This window comes from Heteronotia binoei, chromosome 2 (assembly GCF_032191835.1).
Source record: "Heteronotia binoei isolate CCM8104 ecotype False Entrance Well chromosome 2, APGP_CSIRO_Hbin_v1, whole genome shotgun sequence".
Taxonomy (NCBI): Eukaryota; Metazoa; Chordata; class Lepidosauria; order Squamata; family Gekkonidae; genus Heteronotia; species Heteronotia binoei.
Genome location: NC_083224.1, coordinates 52,577,363 through 52,593,670, shown reverse-complemented (window position 1 = coordinate 52,593,670; position 16,308 = coordinate 52,577,363). Strand labels below are relative to the sequence as shown.

At 38.0% G+C, this 16,308-nt stretch overlaps 1 protein-coding gene across 1 annotated transcript in view; it reads left to right on the top strand.

The window, feature by feature from the left end:
- The window catches only part of ITCH (itchy E3 ubiquitin protein ligase), a 91,333-nt gene that overhangs the window by 21,877 nt on the left and 53,148 nt on the right, over window positions 1-16,308 (top strand). Inside the window, exons 3-4 of the mRNA XM_060230983.1 lie at window positions 8,147-8,288; window positions 15,083-15,207. Of these exons, the coding sequence (XP_060086966.1) occupies window positions 8,147-8,288; window positions 15,083-15,207 (267 nt within the window). The remainder of the gene's footprint in view (window positions 1-8,146; window positions 8,289-15,082; window positions 15,208-16,308) is intronic.

Sequence of the window (16,308 nt, the reverse complement as noted above, 5' to 3'; positions counted from 1 at the left end):
GATGCATAAAGCTCACCACCTTCCAGACAGCTGGTTCCACCTCTGAACTACTTTGACTGTAAATTCTGCCCCCCTCCCTGCAATATCCAGCTGGTACCTTTCTGCTTGTAATTTGAGCCCATTGCTTTGGGTCCTATCCTCAGCTGCCAAATGGAACTGCTCCTTGCCCTCCTCTAAATGACAGCCTTTCAAATATTTAAAGAGTGCAGTCATGTCCCCCCTCAATCTCCTCTTCTCCAGACTGAACATTCCCAAGGCTCTCAGCCTTTCCTCATAGGGACTTCCTCCAGGCCCTTGATCATCCTCATTGCTCTCTTCTGCACCTGCTTGATTTTGTCCACATCTTTTTTCAAGTGAGGCCTCCAGAACTGCACACAATATTCCAGGTGTGGCCTGACCAAGGCAGTATACATTGGAGCTATGACCTCCTGTGATTTTGATGTTGTAGCCCTTTTGATACAAGTTACAACCCAGGACTGAATTTGCCTTTTTTGCCATGGCATCCCACTGACTGCTCATATTTAGTTTACAGTCCACTGGTACCCCAAGATCTCTTTCGCACACACTACTTCCCAAAAGTGCATCCCCCATCCAGTATTTGTGTTTCACATTTTTGTGACCCAGATGTAAGACTTTGCACTTATCTTTGTTGAATTGCATCCTGTTCGCAACTGCCCACTCCAGATTATTCAGATATTGCTGAATTTTTTTACTCTATCCTCCTGGGTGTTTGCTACTCCTCCCAATTTGGTATCATCAGCAAATTTTATGAGCAGCCCTTCCACCCCTTCAAGATCATTGATAAAAATGTTGAAAAGAACTGGGACCCAAAAACCAGGCTCAAAATCGAGCCCTGCGGCACTACACTGGATACGTCTCTCCAATCTGATGAAACTCCATTGACAACCACTCTTTGGGTACGGTCCTCTAACCATTTTCCTATCCACCAAACTGTCCTATAGTCCAGTCCACAGTCTTCCAGTTTGCCCATGGGGAACCTTATCAAAAGCTTTACTGAAATCCAGGTAAACCACATCAACAGCGTTCCCACAATGCAGTAAGCTTGTTACTTGATTAAAGAAGGAAACTAGGTTGGTCTGACAAGACCTGTTGGAGACAAATCCATACTGCCTTCCTCAAATCACCAAGTTATCCTTCAGATGCTCACAGATCGACCCCTTTAAAATCTCAAAAATCTTTCAGCAACAGAAGCCAGACTAACCGGCCTGTAGTTTCCCGGTTCATCCTTCTGTTTTTTAAAGATTGGGATAACATTTGCTCTTTTCCATTCTTGTGGGACATCCCCAATTCTCCAGGAGATCTTGAAGATAATGGACAAAGGCTCTGCTAGTTCTTTAGGAAATTCTTTGAGCATTCTTGGGTGCACACCATCTGGCCTAAGGGATTTGTACTCATCCAGTGCAGCCAGGTGCCTCTCCACAATTTCTCTGTCCATATAAACGAGGCTCTCAGGCATTCTGTTAACTCTTCCACCAACTCTAGATGGGCTGTAATTCTTCTTCAGTGAGAAAACTGAGGCAAAAAAGTCATTAAGCCTCTCTGCTTTTTCCCTGTCCTCCATCAGAGTTTCTCCTTTTACTCCCAAGAGTGGTTGAATTGCCTCCTTTACTTTGCATTTGCTTCTCACATCTCTGAAGAAATTTTTCTTGTTGTAGCGAGACCTCCAGCCAGACCCAGCTCATACTGAGCTTTGGCCTCTCTGATGGCTGATCTGCAGTACCTAGTAACCCTCATATAATCTTCTTTAGAGGTTAGTCCTAAATTTCCTGAGCATTTCCTTTTTTCTCACAGCTTATTCTGGAGCTCTCCATTCATCCACACTGGTTTCTTGGATCCCTTACCATGTTTCCATCTTGCTGGAATAGTGAGGGCTTGAGCTTGCAAAAGCTCATGTTTGAGAAGAGCCCACCCTACACTCGCTCTTTTCCCTTCCAGCACCCTCTCCCATGATACATCCCTCATCAAGCCTTGAAGCTCATCAGAGTTAGCTCTACGAAAATCTAACCTAGAAGTCTGGCTACAAATCTAACCTAGAAGTCTAGCAAGAGGAATTCTAGGAGCACATGGTCATTTCCCCCTAAAGTCCCCACCACCTTCACCCCATCTACCAACTCTTCCTTGTTGGTTAATGTTAAGTCTAGTATGGCTGAGCCCCTATTGGCTTCTTCCACCAATTGAGAAAGGAAGTTATCAGCCAGGCATGTCAGGAAGTTGCATGATTCTTGTTGCCTTGCCAAGCTTGTCTCCATACATCGGGGAAGTTGAAGTCAACCATAATTATAAGGTTCTGATGTCTGGCTACACTACTAATCTGTTCAAAGAGGGCAGCATCCAAATCCTCTCCCTGGTCAGGCGATCTGTAGCAGATTCCAACCACAATATCCTTTGGCCTTCCCTTATTTTTGCCCATATACTTTCCACTGGACTATCAACCACATTCTCCAGAACTTCTTGAATAAGTTTAGCATGATAAGGCATGATAAAGTAGGGGTCAGTTATTTGAAATAGAAGAGTATTTACCTATAGTACTTTGAGAGTCTTTAGGATATTAAGGTATTTCCCCCACAAATATCTGTTACTTAATTTAATGTAAAGGTGTTAATGTAAAGGAAACTGGTTAGAATGGGGAACCTGCTCAGTACAAAAATGGGATACAATTTTGTTTTTATACTTTTTATTTTGGGTGCTAATTTTAGTAATGAAATTAAACTTAACAGTGGCATTTCTTATTGATAGCTTTACATTAAGTTGCAAGGACTTATCAAATGCTGTGTTAAGACTTCATGGTTGACACTGGGGTAGTCTGGAGTGTAGATTGCTAAGAGGTTCATTATGATGATGTAGCAGACAGTGGATTGGAGAATCCGAAGTATACCACAGCCAACTCATGTACTCGCTCTTCTTATTTTGTTTAGATTCCCTCCTTAGTTTCACGTTCTAACTAGTTTGATTTGAAATCTTTATTGGGTGAATTGTAGTTAGGATTCACCAGGATTGCTACTAAACCATGGTTTGTAAGCACATTAAAAACACGGTTTCAAACCAGTGTTTTTGAAGAAATTTCTGGCTAGCTTGCCTGACTCAGAAGTTGTGGCGAGCTGTGATTAGGACAAGCCAGGAAGTGGAGGGGGGCTCAAAATCTGTAGTTGTTTCTTTTTTGTATAAGGTTTTTTGTTTTGTTTTTCTTTTTTATTATTATTTGTACAAAAATTCTAATAAAAATATATTATATGAAATGGAGGGGGGAAACCATGCATGAGGGCCATGTGAATCCTGGTCTTTGTCGGAAGGAATGATGCAGCTTTGGCTGGGATTGGGTGATAGCTCTCAAAGTGGAAGTGTGTTGCTGGGGAAAGTATTGTTTCTTCCAGGCAATAGCATAAAGTTGAAAACATAACAGTGCATAGTTGAAAGGAAATATCCAACAAAGAAGCTTTCTGAAATTCACAAGATCATTTTTGTAATGTCTACCACAGAAGAAAAAACGAGTTGCTAAAGATCAGCATTATTTAGTTCATGAGGTTTGTGTTCCTTGTGTTAAATGTTTCTTGTCATTTGCACCTCAGTAATATCAGTGTTCTGTGTTCAGCTGCTTATAAAAACTTGAAGCATGCTGTGTTTGATGGAGTTCTTGATTTGTTACTATACTTAGATTCTCTGCAGCTTTTGTCTTGTAAGCAGGTTTTTGTGGTCCTTTTCAAAGAATCATTGAACCTGGGTTATAATCAGCACATAGCAACAAACAGCTGGCATTCTTTCTCAGTGTGAAGAGAGGTAACTTTAGGCATATCCAAGAACTATACTCATATTTTAAAGAATTGGTGATTTACTTACATTCATAATAGTTTAGAATTTCCATTTTTGTGGCCCTTAATCGCTTAGCTTATTTAGTATTTAATATGTGTTTATCAAAAATGTAGTTCTTATAAAATGTAGTGTTTCTGTTTGTAGATTTCTGATCTACCATTCAGGATCAAACATATCAGAGAAGACCAGCAAACAGCAAAGTGAGCTAACCCTTAATATATTTCTTGAGTGTTTTTTTCAGGATATATCTTGTACAAACTGCTGTTTAGTATTCATAATTCTGCAGTTGTTAACAAATATTTCTGGTTTCTAGTTGAAAGCTTTAGCAGTGGCTTTTTAAAAAAAGCAATCCTCAGTAGTTTTCCTTTACCTGTCAGGTATGACTTCAAGAGCAGGAAAAATAACCAGAGATTTACACAATTTGTTGTTTCTGTCTGTACCTCAGGGCCTCCCCTCCCTGCAACATTGACAAAAGAGGCTTCATTTGACACTTGAGCAATTGGTGCTGTCAGGCATGCTACAAAAGAATGGCTCATTGTTGATATAGTTATTACTGCTTTTGTTTTGCTATGCAGATCATGTTAGAGATTAAAGCAAAGACTGAAATTTGGTGTGGTTTGAGCAGCAAAATGAGAACAACAACTCATAACTTAATTTTTAAAGCTATGTTATAATTTAAGTGGGATAGCAAGTATAAAGTTCTTCGCTTAGTATAAAATATAAAGACACTTGTATATATTGTAGTTTGGCCTATGGTATTAATTTAAAACATTTATTAACAACCTTTATGTCTACATTTAAATGATCAAGTTACATGAATAAGTTATAAGGTGTTCTAAAAGATGAAAAAATGAAATAAGAAAAATAAACGGAAATGTTAAAAGCAAAAATAGTGAATGGCATTCCATTTTGTTCAAAGCTTGCTGGCTTGCATGAAAAGAAATTGTTTCATTAGGCACTGCCATGTTTAAATAGTTAATAAATACATTGGATCCTACTTCCTGTAATTCATTTTAGACTTTAGCCTTACTGTGACGTACATGAGTGTTACTCCAGAACAAAGGTGGTTATAAAACTGTGACCCTCCCTGGAAGAAAGTAAAATTGAATTACTAAGTTAAGCAAATGCTTTCACTCATACATACATATAGAAGGTGGCAGATCTAATGAAAAATTGATGAGTCGTATGTCATTTTGAGCATGAAGAGCCACTAAGACTAACCCAGTTGGCTAAGGACAGGGATGTGGATGAAACAGGGAAGGATAACAACTCCTCCTAACTGCATTTAATAGACCATTTCCACTGTATGTTAAGAGACATACACATAGGGACCAGAAAACAGCATAAACTTGTGCTGGGTGCCTGCATCTTCCTGGCTTTCTGGGTTTGAAGGTATGCATATTATCAGGAATGTTTTCATCTGAGGAAAGAAAACTCTAAAATAGTATTACTTTTATTGTGTTTGAACAAAGCAGGAGTCAAGTGGTACCTTTAAGACCAACCATGTTTTATTCAGAACATAAGCTTTCGTGGAAGTCTGACTGTTGCACTCTTTGACAGTTCAGTATTTTGGCTTTTTGGCACAACCCAGGAACTTGAGGGAAGAATCAGGAGCCCTCTTTAATGTAAATCACTGATATATAGCACTTGATGTTTTTAAAATGCAAAAAGAATGAAATATTTTATTTAACATAGAGGGGAAAGTTCAGGTGAACTCTGGGACTGAAATTTCTGAGGTAAAATGAGTTTTTGCACAGAATTTAGTTCTTCTGTACCAACTAATGAGAGTTTCTTTTTTTCAGTTTCTTGAAACTTTATATTGAGAGGCTTTTGTTCCCGTATTTTTCCTTAACGCTCCATCACACTTTCTTTAGTATCTCTCAAATACTTCTGGTTTCCCAGAAGGTTGGTACACCCTTTTCAGTACCCAACCCCTTCTCTTGAAACATTACTTTTTTATTTAGGTCTCTATGGGCAGTTTTTGTTCATACCAGACCACGGATCTCTGTGCTCTTTGGAGCTATTTTCCCTATTCAACTGGATAGGGAATCTTAATCTTTCCTTAGAAGATCTTTCCCTTTTACTTGGCCTGAATGGGAATCTCCATACACTTTTCAAACCTCCTAGCCACTTTCCGCTAGTTCTGCTGTCTGTGTTAAACCACTCTGAGCTAAGGCTGAAATCAGACTCTCTCAGTCAAGGCAGAATTCTGACTTTCTATGGTCAAGGCACAAATCTGACTCTCCTCAGCATCCAGCTCTCTTGAGTCTGTCTGCTCAGCTGATGCTGTCCTATCAGATTGCTCAGAGCAGCCTGTCAATCTGCCTCTTTGAAGAATTGACCCTTCTCATAATTATGAAGCTGTCTGATTGTGTTGGAAGTTTACTTCATACAGTGCTTAGAGACTTTTAAAGAGGGTAACAGATACTTTAAAGCGGATTAAACTGGTTTGGAACTCCTGGGTACTATGGATGAGTCAAATTCCAGTTTAAGGCACCCAGATTAAGACATCACATCAAATTGGAGTAACAATTTAAGTCAGGAAGTTTTCAGTTGAAGTTCTGCAGCCAGGTGGCGAGAGCCTGAGGATTTCTAGTTCATCTGAGTATCATGAATGTGATATATGAATATAGCCTTAGTTTTTGAGGTGCTACTGGCCTTTCTCTGTGTGCTGTAATTAAGCAATGTGATTGACTGAACACTTGGGTTGATGCCTAGGTTTTTCTCATTTCCCCTTTTCTTGTTTCAGATTTCAAATTGCTGGGGAGTGGGGTTCAGTGTCCTTGGGAATGTCATTGGATGTTGGGGCCACAGTGTAAAGAGGCAACTATAGAAATAGTGGGTTCACCTGAGCGGATGTTTTTGGTGTGTGAATGGTGAGATTTGCTGTTTACCAATAGGCATATTACCAACCATTTCTTGACCTTTTCCACACATGTGCAGATTGTCCTAATGGAGGAATTAGAGGTGAGATGAGCTTAACCATTTGTCTTTCAGTACTCCTCCCCCCCCTCATGTTGAGTGGTGAAGTGGTAAAACTGTGATAGTTTGAAAAGCGAAATTAAGTGATACAGATTGCTTCTCTTGTGGAATCAGGTATATTTTCCTTGTACTATACCCTATAAGCCACTCTCCATGATTCTAAATCAGGCTTCATTTTCTCAAACACTTTTGTAACTGAAGTGAGAGACTCAGCACCTTCTTTGGCACTATGTTGTGCTTGTGTAGCTGTATTAGTAAAACAGACATACAATGTTAGCTTTATTGATCTAATTCTGCATGAGTGCTGCTGCAGATGTCATTGTTAGGAAGGATGGTGGGATGGATGGTATGGTGTAGTGGGATGCATATGTGTGTGTGGAAAGGCAGTACACAGCTGAGATAGGCATCTTCAGATTCTAGTTAAAACATAACTGTTCAGAGAAATGCAGATGAACTGTGTCAATGCAAAGAGCTATATGCAGATCAAGGCTGAGCTGGTATGTTGGATAGTATCAATGCTGCAATTGAACAGCCAAGATTGATTCCTCCCCCACCTGGATTTACTCTTGGAGTACTGCAGCTAACATCTAGTTCACAGTAACTTGAGAACTTCAGCAGCTGAAAGCTTGTTATTTTTTCAGTTTGGCCAGGGATCCTGGAGGGTTTTTTTTTTTTTTTGCCATCTTCTGGGCGTGGAGCAGTTGTCAATGGGTGTGTGTGGGGAGGTATTTGTGAGTTTCCTGCATGGTGAATGATTGGACTAGATGACCCTGGAGGTATCTTCCAACTCTATGATTCTATGATAATGATGTAGAAAAATAATAACATAACATTTATTTAGAATTTTTCTCCAGAATGAGCCTGCTGGTACATAATCTAAATATAGAATCTGTGATCAGAAAACAAAATATTTTGATATTTTCAAACAATGTGTCTATTTCTGTTAAGTGGGTTTGATCCTACCGGCTTGCTTCTCTGCTGGGGCATGAAGGAGGAGAGGTAATCTCTCCCAGTTACTTCTCACTACAACCTTCATTTCTTGGCTTTTTGTCCCTGTAGGTCCCATGATCCCTGGCATAGCTTTTTGCAGTCAAAATGGGCTCTTTCTTTTATGCCTTTAGAAAAACTAGTAGAATCTAATCCTGCGGATTGAATGAAAATATAAATCTATTGTACAATGTCATTGCTGCATCTGGAAACAAATTTTGCATCATACTGTTTTCTTTAAATGTATAAGATGCATTTTGCCTAAAAAACTAAGTTCTGTCAGTCTAGGTAATTGTTTTGAGTGTTGAAGAAAATAAAACATTGACTCATTCTGTTTTTTTCTTAATAGTTATTTCTGCAAAGTTGAAAGAAAACAAAAACAAATGGTTTGGACCTAGTCCTTATGTGGAAGTATCAGTAGATGGACAGTCAAAGAAGACAGAAAAATGCAACAATACAAATAGTCCAAAATGGAAACAGCATCTTACAGTGTAGGTTTGGAAACATATTTTGCTTTCTGTTTCTGTTATTAATATTAGCAGTGTAATTCAGATTGAAATGAACTGATACTTTAGAAATGTGAGGGCCCTGAATAAGCAGAATTCAGTAATAAAACCATGCTCTTCTTCAAGCCTTGCCCCCCCCCCCCATTTTTCAGACTGAAAATTTGAGGGAACACTATTTTATCTTTTAGAATGGGTAAAATGCTTCTTACAGAATGAAAAAGCCTGAGGGCTTTCTGTTTTCCCAAAAGAAAATTTGGAATTTTTCAAAAGTATTGGGAAAAAACTACACTACACTACACTAAAGGTAAAGATAGTCCCCTGTGCAAGCACCAGTCCTTTTTGACTCTGGGGTGACGTTGCTTTCACAACGTTTTCACGGCAGACTTGTTACGGGGTGGTTTGCCATTGCCTTCCCCAGTCATCTACACTTTCCCCCCAGCAAGCTGGGTACTCATTTTACCGACCTCAGAAGGATGGAAGGCTGAGTCAACCTGGAGCCGGCTACCTGAACCAGCTTTCTCTGGGATTGAATTCAGGTCATGAGCAGAGGGCTCTGACTGCAGTACTGCAGTTTTATCACTCTGTGCCATGGGACTCTTACTACATACACTACACTACACCTATACAATTTTTTGTTTATAAATGTAAATAATTTTTTCAGCAATTATCCAACAATAACACATTACTAAAGAATTCAGAGTTCTCAATGTTGTATAGTTTAGCTTACTATCCAAACATGCTGGTAGTCTTCTCTATTGTGACTCTATGAGAGATCTTTGTGGCTTCAGTTTGGCTATACAGGCTATGGTTTCCATCATTAGTGGAGCTTTCAGTAAAGGCCTGTTGGAAGGTTTTTTGGCACCTGGAGCCAGAGGGGCTCTGACCATGGGACTCTTGAAAGGAATGGGCTCCTGAACCTTGGGTACTTGTCAGAAGTCATGGAGACCATCATAGCCTCTAGGAGAACCTCCACAAGACACATCTACAGTGCTACCTGGAAAGCCTTCATGGGGTGGTGGCAGTTCAACCTGGGCCTTGGCCCCCTGCTGGCCTTCTTACAAGCCGATGTCCATCAAAAGTTGAAAGTGTCCACCCTTCATTGTCAGATAGCAGTTGTAGCCACAATCCTTCCACAGATACCCAAACATTCTTGTACTGTTTGCTTTCTCTAAGCCATTTCCAAAGTGTTCTATATGATTAGAGAATCATAGAGTTGGAAGGGACTTCCAGAGTCATCTAATAAATTGGAGTCGTTATTATATAATTCATCAGGGAAGCCATCTCTGTCTTGGGCTTTGTTGTTTTTTAAAAACTTAACAATGTCAAAAACTTTTTGAACTGAGAGGTTTTTCAATAACTGCTATATGCTTTATTGCTTTAATTAAGCAAGGAGGGTAAAGAGTCACTTAGTAAGAGCATGAGGTAGTGTTTTGGCTGTAGCCACTTGTACTCTGTCAGAGGGGACCTGAGGGTGCCATGTCTTTCATGAATTACTTGTGTTAAAGAGAGAATTGTTGTTAAAATTAGATTTTTTTAAAGAAAATGAATATTTTTTAAAGGGAGCAAAAAAAATCTACCGTACTAGATGAGAGGAAGATTTTGAAACATTACAAATTCAAAACCTTTAAGGGTATTGTCTTGGAAAATTAAGGAAAAAAACTTAATCTAAGTATATAAATTACCTCAGTAATATCCTTACAAATTCAAAAAAAATTATAACTTCATTTACTAATTACTATAAAAAGTTAGCACTAATGATCCATATCCAGAATTGACTATTAAATACCTAACTAGGAACAATTTAACCAACAAAATTTCATTAGAACATAAAGCAGCTATGGAAAAAAATATCTTGGTTCATTTTATTATTAATTTAAACAACAACAACAACGAAGCCCCAAGCAGAAATGGCTTCCTTGATGAATTAACTAAGACAGGGGTGTCAAACTCATTTGTTATGGGGGCCGGATTTGACATAAATGAGACCTTGTTGGACTGGGCCATGTGTATCATAAAATGTAATGCCAGGTAGCAGACATATAAACTTTATAAAGGGCACAGGCACACAATTAAAGATTTTTTTTAGCTTAAAATAAAACATGCTTAAAATATTAGCACGCTTGCAGTAGTTTGTTTTACAGTCTCTGATAAATGTCACCTCTTGCTATGAATTATTGCATCAAAACCTGCAGACAATGTCTGTGTTGTACCAGTCTTGAATATGTGCTGTTCAGGTGTGCACATCTGTAAGTTGCAAATCTACTTTTGATTCATTGACATTCATTACAGATATCTCATGGTCAATGGTTTGAGCCTAAGACCCAGAGGAACATGAAGCAGTTGGGCATTGTGAACTTTTGTACAGAAGTTGCTTCACATACTAGTCAAGAACATGTGAAGGCACCATGGCACAGACTGAGGGCTATGTGCTTGTCTACAAAACTATAATTTTCCCCAGAAAAATGACTACAACTAAAAAAAACCCACTTCCCCCCCAAAAACAACTACAAGAACAGAGAGACAGCCACGTACAGTGGTCAGTGTCAGGCTACTGTCTGGGAAGTCTAAATTCAAGACCCCCAATCAAAGGAAAATGTGAAAGAAAAATCAAGGAAAATTTGCTGGGTAAACATGGGGTGGAACACATTCTCAGCCTAATGCTGATATTTCTCTTCTAAATAGTTCACATGCTTTCCTATTGAGAAAGATGGGAGAGCATGAGTACAGTGAAAAAGAGGAGGGGAACCAAGTTACAATCATAACAAACCCAACAAAACTCTCTTTCTCTCTCTCTCTCTGTAGCAAGGCAAAATGTTCATACCTTCACTAAAATGTTGCTAGTCTTAAAAGCACTCTTTGTAGCTCTCCTGATGATGGTGACTGGCAAAGGAAGCTCTGGCTCTTTCTTTCCTTCCCCGGGGCACGAGGAGGGGGGGGAGCCTCAGCCATTCATTAGAAGGAAGAGAGGCTTGTCTCAATAGCTCTGCAGAATGATTAATTGAGCCTGGCAAACTTAATCACCCAGCAGAGCTATAGAGCCAAGTTCCCTCATTGGCTGAGGCTGCTCCTCCCTCCTCCTCCCTTTGGGAAAAGGGAGGGGGGAGAGGGGAAGGCTGCTTTGCTGCTCTGGCTTATCTGGGAAGAAACACAAAATGGCGACCGAAAAAAGCGGGCAAGGGAAAATGAAGCAGACGACAGCCAGTTGCTGCAGGGCCTGATTGGAGTCCTCTGCGGGCCTGATCTGGCACGCGGGCCGTATCTTTGACACCCTTGCTCTAAGAAGTACTCCAATTTATTAGCAGGCACCTTGGCTGATACCTCTAATTGCATGTTGACTAAATTTATCTTTGATGGAGAAAATTAATTTGTTTAAATATTTTTCCTAACGTTTTGTTCTGTTTTAGAACTTTATCTATCCCAGTTTCAAACAAAAAATTTACTATTTGGCAGAAAACTTTGAACAATTTTATTTGGAATTATAAAAAACCAAGGATAGGCTTTTCTGTAATATAGACCTTCTAAATCAGGAGGTCTTCATCTCCTTGACTTTACATTCTGCTGTGAAGCTGTGAAACTTACAAATTTAATAATGCTAAATTTTTTAAAAAAAATTCTGTAGACTTCTGCTCATCTCAAACCCCTTCATGAAGTTATTTGGAACAGATGTTCACATACTCCAAGCTACACTGATAGTAATACACACCTATCTAATACTCTTCAGATTTGGCATAAAAGAAGAACCAAAATAGCTCCCCGGTTTCCTCATTATCTTCAGTCTCAGGACAGCACTGGTTGAAACTAGGGGAACATCACAATCCATTTAAATTTTGGAGAGTTTCTAATTTAGTATACCTGGTAGACTTAACAAGAAAGGGGATTATTATGGATAAAATTTCTTTATAAATAAGAATAGGAGATAAGATGCCTTGGTTTCAGTACCTTCAAACCCAACATTTAACAGAATACCTTGCAAATAAAGGAAGATCTTACAAGATTTTGAAGATTTACTTAAACACAACATTAGTAATTATAAAGGCTTGATTTTGAAGCTTTATAAGATCTTAATTTTAACTGACTGGACAAAACAGCCTTCCTATCTAAAATCTTGGCACAATATTGTAGTTATGACATTTTTGAAATAGAATGGTCTAAAATTCGATGATTGCCTATATTTACAACTAAATAAATATTAAAATTCAATCTTTTAAAATCCTTACACACTGGTATTTAACATAAAGTTATACTATATGGATTCTAAAATACAACCTCTGTGTTGGAAATAATGTGGGGGATATGTTTATGCACTGCTGGTGGTATTGTATTCCTATAAAGAAATTTTGCAAAATGTTGTTATTCAAATCCATCATATTACAAGTTAGTTGATCCCTATGAAACCTGAATCATTATTATTAAACCTATGGCCAAACTGCAGTATTTAACCCTTGCAAAGGGGACTTGATTGTCATCCTTTGTTCAGCTGAGAAAGGAATAATTGCTTCATCTTGGAAAGATACAAATCCTCCTTTAATTTTATCATGGTACAGAAGAGCGTGGGACTACTATATAATGAAGGAGATATCAGACCAAATCTCTCATGCAGATTCTGAACCACATTGCTCAAATTTTGTGGAACAGTGGTTTCCAGTTTTGAAATTTATGTCCAGCAACGAAAAGATCTTCAGCCATTCTCACCCATTTGATGTCTTTGTTTTTTATCAACTGCTGTTTATTTATACATACTTCGTGAATTGATAGATTATATACTTTTTCACTTACTTTCTCATGAAACAACATCCCATTACAGTTAGTCTTATTTTGCAACTTTCAAGCACTTTTATGTTTTCTTTGTAATGTTTTTATGTTTTATCTTTGTAATGTTTTTGTGTCTATTTTAAAATAGTTATGGTTTGTGTTCTATAGTGTAATGTTTGTATGTTGACCATTTTTAAAAAGGTTTTTAAGAGAATGAATGACTTTTTGGGGGGTGTGGACCACTGCTGTTAAAAGAGGATCCCAGGACATTTTGGTGTACACATCAAAACACTCTTATTTGTATCTCAGTTATGAATTGCAAGCCATGGAGAGTGAACAAGAAAGCTTACATATCCCAGTTGTCTAGTGAAGATAGTACAGGGAATTGTATTCCATTCTAAGCCTTCAATGCTATGCACGTGAAATCTGGCTGTGGACTGAAATATCTCTCAAATAGTGTTATATTATTTTTACTAGGATCTTTATTGTTTCCACACAACAAAGTTAGCACAGAAAACAAGTTTCATATAGCTCCCTCCCTCCCACTTCCCTACTGTGTTCTATTGAAGAAGGAAAGGGGGGGGGGGGGAGAAGATAGGGCAAGATTGTAGGTTAGGAAATAAAGTGTAGCATTATGGATTCAACTGACCAGAGAATAAAGGTGAGGAAATATCATTGTTCAAATAGGTACAGCAATTCATGCCAAATGGCAGTGAAGGTTCTGGGAGCTTCTCACCTTTTATATGCTATTCTCTCTTTTGTATAAAGTTCCAGCATATCATTGACCCAGACATCTACAAAGGGGGATACTTGAGATTTCCAAGATCCCTTTTGGCTCCAAAATATGTGATATTTCAAGCATTCCCATTGAATTGGTATATATTCAAGGATTAGATTCTTGGCTGTGAAATCTAAATTAGCAGGTAATGTGAAATTGCTCCTGGATATAATTTCTTGCCAGAACGTGTGATTTTAGGGCAGTTCCAAAACATGTGAATGAGATTAGCTCCAGGCTTCTGGGAGCATCAACTGGAATCATTCTCAGTGAGACCAGCGTGATAAATTTTTGTAGGATACCAATACACTCTCAAGAGAGTTTTTGTTGTAAAATACACAGTGGTGGATTTAATGGCTTTTAATGTCGTTTGCCCCTGAGTCAGTTGAATTGGAGGATTCAGTTCTAGGTGCCACTGGGAGCGGATATAATTCAAATTAAATTTGGTTTGGTTTCTTAGAAAATTACACAAAAGGATAGGTTGCCTAGAAAAAGTTTCTAAGGATGGATGTAGGCAAAATTCTGTGTGTGTGTCCATTCCAAGGCTGCAAAAACTTCTGGTCCCAAAATAGCAGATAGACTTTTGTTTATATTGCCAACTGGCCGTGGATGGGAGATTAAATTTGGTGGACAAAATGTCAAATGGTTTAATGTCGTCCCCTGGTTCAGTTAATTGAAATAAGTGTACTAAACTGCTGGAGAGCCATTGTCTCAAAAAAACCCACCTTTATTCCTTATCCTCATCCTAGGGATTTACAGTTTTATTCTTAAGTTCTGCACACAGTTACTCATGTGGTAGTGAGAGAAATTGTTATTATTGTTATTATTTGTGGATTGCCTTTTCCCAGCCGATGCCGGACTCTAGGCAATGTACAGTACATCATTAATTATATTTACTGTGTATAGAGTTAGTCTAATTATCATGAAGGCTCATTGCTTATTACAAATTATTGCAATTCAGAATGTGGTGCTTTCCATAAAATTCTCCTACAGCTTCATCTCATGTCTGACATTATAGTATTTTTTAAAATAAAGATATGGATATCTTGTGATGCCATATGCCAGTTTCTTTTTCCAAGTTGGCCCCACTACACTATCAGTCACTTTCTTCAAATAGTTTCAAGTGAGGGGTTACTTACAGTCTTGATATAGCATAAGTTTAACGGAACCTATACCCTTGTAAATGAAAACAGTAATTCAGTGAGATTTCCAGTGCTTCTTTCAAAGTATGTATTACATTTTGTTTTTCTAGAATTGTCACTCCATTCAGCAAACTAAATTTTCGTGTGTGGAGTCACCAGACATTGAAATCTGATGTTTTATTGGGAAGTGCCACTTTAGATGTTCATGAGACACTCAAAGCAAACAATATGAAGCGTAAGTGTATAGTAATGCATACCTGATAATTTTGTGTACATGTGCAGTCCTTTTTAAAGAATAGTTTAATTGAACAAATTGTAATTTGAAAATTTTTGTCACAATACCCCTTTTAAAGCTGCTTCTTATTATATCTTATAGTGTGACTAATGGTATTCAGATGTCACAAACTCAGACATTCATGGTTTATCCTCTTCCTTTTCTCAAGCATGAAGCTGAGCCTGAAGATTTTCTGGTTTGAAAGATAGTGCCCCAGAACAAGCTATATAGATTCTTTCTAGTACCAGTGCAAAACAAATGCCTGTATGCAAATAAGCATGTAGGCATTAATTAATTATACCTTTGGAGAAATCTTCAAGTCAGCATTAAATAACAAGCTATGATAGATTCTTTCAAACTAGGATATTTTCAATCTTGGCTTAGTGTAGAGGAGACTGCCCTAGAGGTTGTGACCTCTGAATTGTAGCCTCTGTCCAGAATGTGATACATGTTTTTATTGTTCCAAAATAAAAGTTGTGTAATATGTTTTAATAGAATGAACCAAAGTAGCAAAAAATAATGTAATTTTGTTTGTCTTAGTAAACAATATTGCATAAATTTGGAGATTATTTTATGGAACAACATGGCTACCACAGTGTTTTATGGTAGCAATCCAAACATGCTCTTGTTAATATTATATTGCAGCAAAGATAGGGGATCCAGTAGCTTTGAAAGAGTATATTTTTGAAGTGAGCAGCTTTTTCTAAACAGTTTAGGGTTATGATTTTGAATATTGAGTCCTAATGCTGCTGGTTGAATACATCACTGTTCATATAAACTTCTGTATGATAAAAAAATGTTTCTGTTACATAATATTATTCATGTAAAATCTGCTTGTGGGGAACAGAAATCCATGATGAAATTCATTTTTATGTTGCTTATCATAACCAGAGTAAGACAGGAGTAATCAGTTCTTCAAATATCCTGGAAGTGGCATCTGTTAATTGAGTCCTCAGTCATTTGTTGCAGTCTTTGACACTCTCTAATCTCCTTTAGTGGTAGCTAATTTTATTTTTTTAATCAGCATTTGGAATAGGTGTTCATACTGTACAGAAATAACTT